Source organism: Delphinapterus leucas, chromosome 2, assembly GCF_059928025.1.
Source record: "Delphinapterus leucas isolate spDelLeu-1000000601 "Yukka" chromosome 2, BTC_Dleu_Yukka2, whole genome shotgun sequence".
In the NCBI taxonomy this organism is placed as follows: Eukaryota; Metazoa; Chordata; class Mammalia; order Artiodactyla; family Monodontidae; genus Delphinapterus; species Delphinapterus leucas.
In genome coordinates, this window is record NC_143130.1 from 64,523,844 (window position 1) to 64,529,388 (window position 5,545).

The window sequence follows — 5,545 nt, forward strand, 5'->3', positions numbered from 1 at the left end:
GGGCTCGAACCCCTGTCCCCTGCCTTGGCAGGTGGATTCTTAACCACTGCGCCACCAGGGAAGTTCCAAAAAATATTTTTAAAGCCTTGACAATACCCAGTGTTGGCAAGGATGTGGAGAAAGTGGGACTCAACATTTCTGCTGGGAGTGTAAAGTGGTACAGCTATCTGGGAAGTCTGTTTGGCAATATATATTAAGCTGAACATACATTTATCCTATATCCTGGCAATTCTACTCTTAACTATGTATGGAACAGAAATGCATACATATGCTCACCAAAAGACATATGTAAGAATAGTCATTGCAGCATTATTCCTAATAGTTCTAACTGGAAAATAATCCAAAAGTACATCAACAGTAGAATTAATAAATACATTGTGTTATATCCAAACCACGTTATACTATAAAGCAATGAAAATGAAGGAACTACTACTGCTATTCACAGCAAACTGGAAGAATCTCATTAATATGCTGTTAAATGGAAGAAGCCAGACACGAAAGACTATATATGGGATGATTCCATTTAGAAGAAGTTCAAGACCAGGCAGAAGCTAATCTATGGTTAGATGTCAAGGTAATGGTTACCTCTGGAGGAGGAGGTGGGTAATGACTGGGAAGGAGCCTGTGAGCTGCTTCTGAGTGCTGCTAAATTCTCATTTTTGTTTTGGGTAGTGATTATATAGATGTGCACACTCTGTAAAAAATTCATCTGGTTATACAAATGATAATTTTTACACTTTTCTTGGCTGGGCTGAGTGACATGTCTATAGGTCGTCTGATAGACAGCTAACCTAGGCTGGCCTCTTCTAGAGCAGTTTAGGAGACTCAGCTCTGCAACATGTCCTCCAGCAGGGTAGCCCAGGCCTGTTCTCCTGGTGATGGCAGTGGTGCAAAAGGACAGCTCCCAATGTTCAAGTCCATTTCAAGCCTCTGCTTTCATCATACTTGCTAACATTCCATTAGCCAAAGCAAGTCATGTGGTGAAAGCTAGAGTCAAGGGGAAGGCAGGTTACTCCGCTCACGGGCGCTGCAGTTATGTGGTAAAGGGCATGGATCTAGGGAGGATGACGAATTGGGCCATCAACACAATCTACAACTTGTGGGAGAAAGAAAAATGAAGTTAATGACAATATAGTGAAACATATATGATAATTGAGAGAAGTACAGGGTGATTTAAGGGCGCAGAAAGGGGCACATTTTATATTTTATCTGATATTAAAATTATTCACGGAAAAATTTATGCATGGACATTTCCCCTTCTAGACCATGAACTTCTCGTATATGCTTCATTTTCACACCTTCCACAGCTCCTGGCATAAAGCAGGCACTTGAACATTTGTGAAATAAATGTTCAGCCATAAAGGTAGTAATTTCTTCTTCGCCCATTTTTATTTCAGGCTCTAGGAGAAGAAAGAGACCCACATATGCAGCAAGACATATTTTTATATTTTACAACCATTTTAGTGAACTCATAATCTCCATTACAGAATAGGCTCCACTCAAGCGAAGGGTTGGAGGAGTTCCAGCAGAGAGATGGGTGGAATCATTCAAATTTTGATGTGTCCCTTTTTCTGGTGGTGGTTGGGTGTCTTCTATGTATTTTTTAATATTGCAGTTAAATATACATAACATGAAATTTACCATCTTAACCATTTAAGTGGACAGTTCAGTGGCGTTAAGTACACTCCCATTATTGTGCAACCGCCATCCATCTCAAGGGCTATTTTATCCTCCCAAACTGAAATTCTGTATCCATTAAACAACAACTCCCCATTCTCCCTGCTCCCCAGTCCCTGGCAACCACCATTGTACATTCTGTCTCTATGAACTGGACTACTCTAGGTGCCTCATAGAAGTGGAATCATACAGTCTTTTTGTGACTGGCTAATTTCACTTAGCATAATGTCTTCAATGTTCATCCATGTTGTAGCATGTGGCAGAATTTTCTTCCTTTTTAAGGTTGAATGATACTCCATTGTATGTATATACCACATTTTGTTTACCCATTCATCTATTGATGGACACTAGGGCTGCTTCTACCTTTTGGCTATTGAGAAGTAATGTGCAAAGCAAATGCCACCCAAGTATGGAATTCTGGGGTGGAAAGTACCTCAACACTCAATCTGAAAGTGAGATGAGGGACTTCCCTGGTGGCGCAGTGGTTAAGAATCCACCTGCCAATGCTGGGGACTCAGGTTCAACCTCTGGTCCGGGAAGATCCCACATGCTGCAGAGCAACTAAGCCCGTGCGCCACAACCACTGAGCCTGCGCTCTAGAGCCCACAAGCCACAACTATTGAAGCCCGTGTGCCACAACTACTGAGCCTGCGAGCCACAACTACTGAGCGCATGCACTGCAACTACTGAAGCCCTTGCACCCTAGAGCCTGCACTGCAACTACCGAGACTGAGAGCTGCAACTACTGAAGCCCAGGTGCCTTGAGCCTGTGCTCCGCAACAAGAGAAGCCCACGCCCTGCAACGCAGAGTAGTCCCCACCCGGGCACAGCAACAAAGACCCAACGCAGCCAAAAAAAAAAAGAGAGTGAGATAAATCATAGCTACATTAGGACCATATAGCTAAGACTCATGGCCTGATTAACTTTCACCAGAGTTTTCTGATAATGATACCAGGAAGAAGATAAGGATTACTTTTCTGAGGGGACTTCCCTGGTGGTCCAGTGGTTAAGAATCTACCTTCCAATGCAGCGGACGCAGGTTCCATTCCCGGTTGGGGAACTAAGATCCCACAGGCCGCGGGGCAACAAAGCTCGCGTGCCAGCACAGCCAAAATTTAAAAAAAAAAAAATTACTTTTCTGAGGGTGATAAATCTGGCTGAGAATTTAGGTATAGGATGAGACATTAAGCCAAGCTTCATTATTAACCCCATCAACAATATCCAGAGTGTGGCAGACACCATGATTTCAAACTAGTCTCAGGGGTGGAATGTCATAGGTGGACTGACATAGGCCATTTCTAAGGTTGGCTGCCTCTGCCTGGACACCATGCCCCCTCAACCAAACACCCCTTCCCTGCCTGGCTAACCTCTAACTAATTCTTTGACAGTCAGTCCAAACACCCCTTCCTCAGAAAAGGTTTCCCTGACCTAGGCCCTCACCTCAAGCCTGGGCTGGGCTTCTCGCCCTGTTGCTCCCTCACTGCAGCAACTGCCTGGCACCCCTCCATGGCAGGGATGAGCACTGGCTCGTCTCTACCCCAGGAGCTGGACCCAGGCCCGGTATATACGTGCTCAAGGCTCAGTCACCGCTCACAGAATGGATGAGTTGTCTCTTCAATTAAACTGCCACAAGGATTCAAGCCAGGTGGTCAGCGGCGCCAGGCCGTGGTCACTGGGTGCAGGAGTGGAAGCCACAGGGACAACTGCCCGTGCTGGGAGCATCCTCTCCTGTCACACTGCCACGCCCCAGCTGTTCCTGGAGCAAAGCAGGCCAAGTGGGAAGGGCCTCCAGAGAGCAGAAGAAAGCTCAGTGTCCAAAGTAACTAAGAAGCCATGTGAACATCAGGAGTGGGGAAGACTGACCTGAAGGCTGGGCTGCCCGGAGGCCTGCAGCGCATGCTGTAGAGCTTGGCTGAAGAGATCATTGGTGATGGGCGTCCCTGACTGGACGCCGGATGACACCGGGGAGGTCCCTGACGAATGACCCTAGAGACAAACCAGGGTCAGCGCCACGCTCAGAGACACCTCAGTCTCCCAGCACATACCCACTGCTGTCACATCACCCAGGGTGCCCCTGGGTGCCCCACGACTGCCTCCCGGCAGGGGCCTGCATGAGACAACCACACAGAGGTACCCAAAAGCTCTCTATGTGGGCGGGAAAGGTTCTGTTCTCTTTTGCTCCAGGGAGATGGAATGGAGCCCCCGACCTAGCCTAGGACCCAGCACTGGGAGAGATGGCCTTGCAAGCTGGAGTGACCGTCACCAGGAATGCTTAAGCCTGTGATGTCTGGCCACTTTCAGGGACAAGTAAGGGTGTCTTATGTGACAGAAGGTTCTTCCAAAGTGCTGGCAGGAGTTAATCAGGCCCGTGATGAACCCCAGACTTCTAAGCCCTAAAGGCTGGTGACGGGAGGTCGCCTGAGCTGCAGCGGGAAACCCACCAGGGCTCCAGGTAGAGTTCGGCTCAAAGCAGATCCAGCACCAGGATCAGCAAAGGTAAATCCGTTCTACCACTGGGACCTTCTGCCTTAGGGGCCTGGCCTTGATCTTCCCGCCCTCTCTCCATACCTGGGTGCCAGGAGTTGGCGTGTGAGAGCTGCTCTCCGGAGTGCTGGCCAGGGCCAGGGCCGTGGCCAGCTCGCTCTGGGTGATAGGCCGGGGCCCGGCAGGTCCACTGTACCCCAGGGAAGCTGGGCGGGAGCTGGGTGTGCTGCTCGAGGGCGTGGACCTGGCGCTCTGAACAAGAGAGGCACCAAGAATCAGGGAAGCAGCCCTGTGACGTTCTCAGATGAAGCCCACCCCTGCTCCAGGAACAGTTCTTGGGGAACCTCCCCAAGCTGCCAGGTTCAGACAGCAATAGTATGACATAGCTGGGTCACCAAAGGGTCTCCGATCACCTCCCAGCTGGGGCGTGCCAGGTCCCAGGGAGGGGTGCATCCCCAGCGCCATCTCCCCCAAATGGCAGGCAGCCAGGCCACTTACCGGGTGAAAGTCATCCTCATCATCAGAGAGCCCTTCAAACAGGAAGCCACCTGGAGGAGGGAGAACAGATTTCAGGAGGAAGAACAGAGGCACAGGCGCAGCTCCAGAATCTCAGCTCTAGTTACTCTCCAAATTCATATTTTCATCTCTCCCCTTGGAAAATTACAGGACAGATGCACTCCTTGACTCAAATTGAGAGTTCCCAAGGAACGCCCTCTGCCAGCACTATACATAGCTGCCGAGTAAAGCAAACCCCTGGACCACTGCCCGCTCCCGAGGGGGCCTGCGTTCCACTGTCCTGGGGCTCACCTGGCATATCCCGGTACGAGCTGGAGGGCATGCCCCGGGAAGAGGAGTCACCCCTGTTCTGTGACTACTGGCTGCCGGCATACTTTGAGCCTTACAGCTCTCTCTGGCGTGGCAGCTTGCACACTCACACACTCACCCAGACCCACACGCTCCCGTCCCTGTAGGGACAGCCCGGGGCCCGCAGAGCCATTTGCACGCACTTCCTGCGGCGCCGCACACTCCTCACTCACCCAGGCAGCATCTAATCTTGCGCCCCGCCACTTGCGCCATGCTTCCTACCTTTCCAGATAGCAGAGTATAAAATATATTTATAATTTGGTACACAAAATATCAATTTGCAGAGACGTGGATGGACCTAGAGACTGTCATACAGAGTGAAGTAAGCCAGAAAGAGAAAAACAAATATCGTATATTAACACGTATATGTGGAATCTAGAAATATGGTACAGATGAAACTTTTTGTAAGGCAGTAATAGAGACGTAGACGTAGAGAATGGACATGTGGACACAGTGGGGGAAGGGGAGGGTGGGACGAATTGGGAGATTAGGTTTGACATAAATATACTACCATGTGTAA

At 49.4% G+C, this 5,545-nt stretch overlaps 1 protein-coding gene across 1 annotated transcript; it reads right to left on the minus strand.

Annotated features, from left to right (window-relative positions):
- Positions 1 to 3,147: 3,147 nt before the first annotated feature.
- On the minus strand, positions 3,148 to 5,036 carry LOC111177605 (ubiquitin-like protein 7). The gene is made up of 4 exons (XM_022579472.2): positions 4,969 to 5,036; positions 4,660 to 4,709; positions 4,246 to 4,413; positions 3,148 to 3,663 (listed from the first exon to the last, which is right to left on the minus strand). Exons 1-4 carry the CDS (start codon positions 4,997 to 4,999, stop codon positions 3,520 to 3,522), a joined length of 393 nt encoding a protein of 130 aa, XP_022435180.2. The 5' UTR covers positions 5,000 to 5,036; the 3' UTR covers positions 3,148 to 3,519.
- Between the last annotated feature and the right edge of the window lie 509 nt (positions 5,037 to 5,545).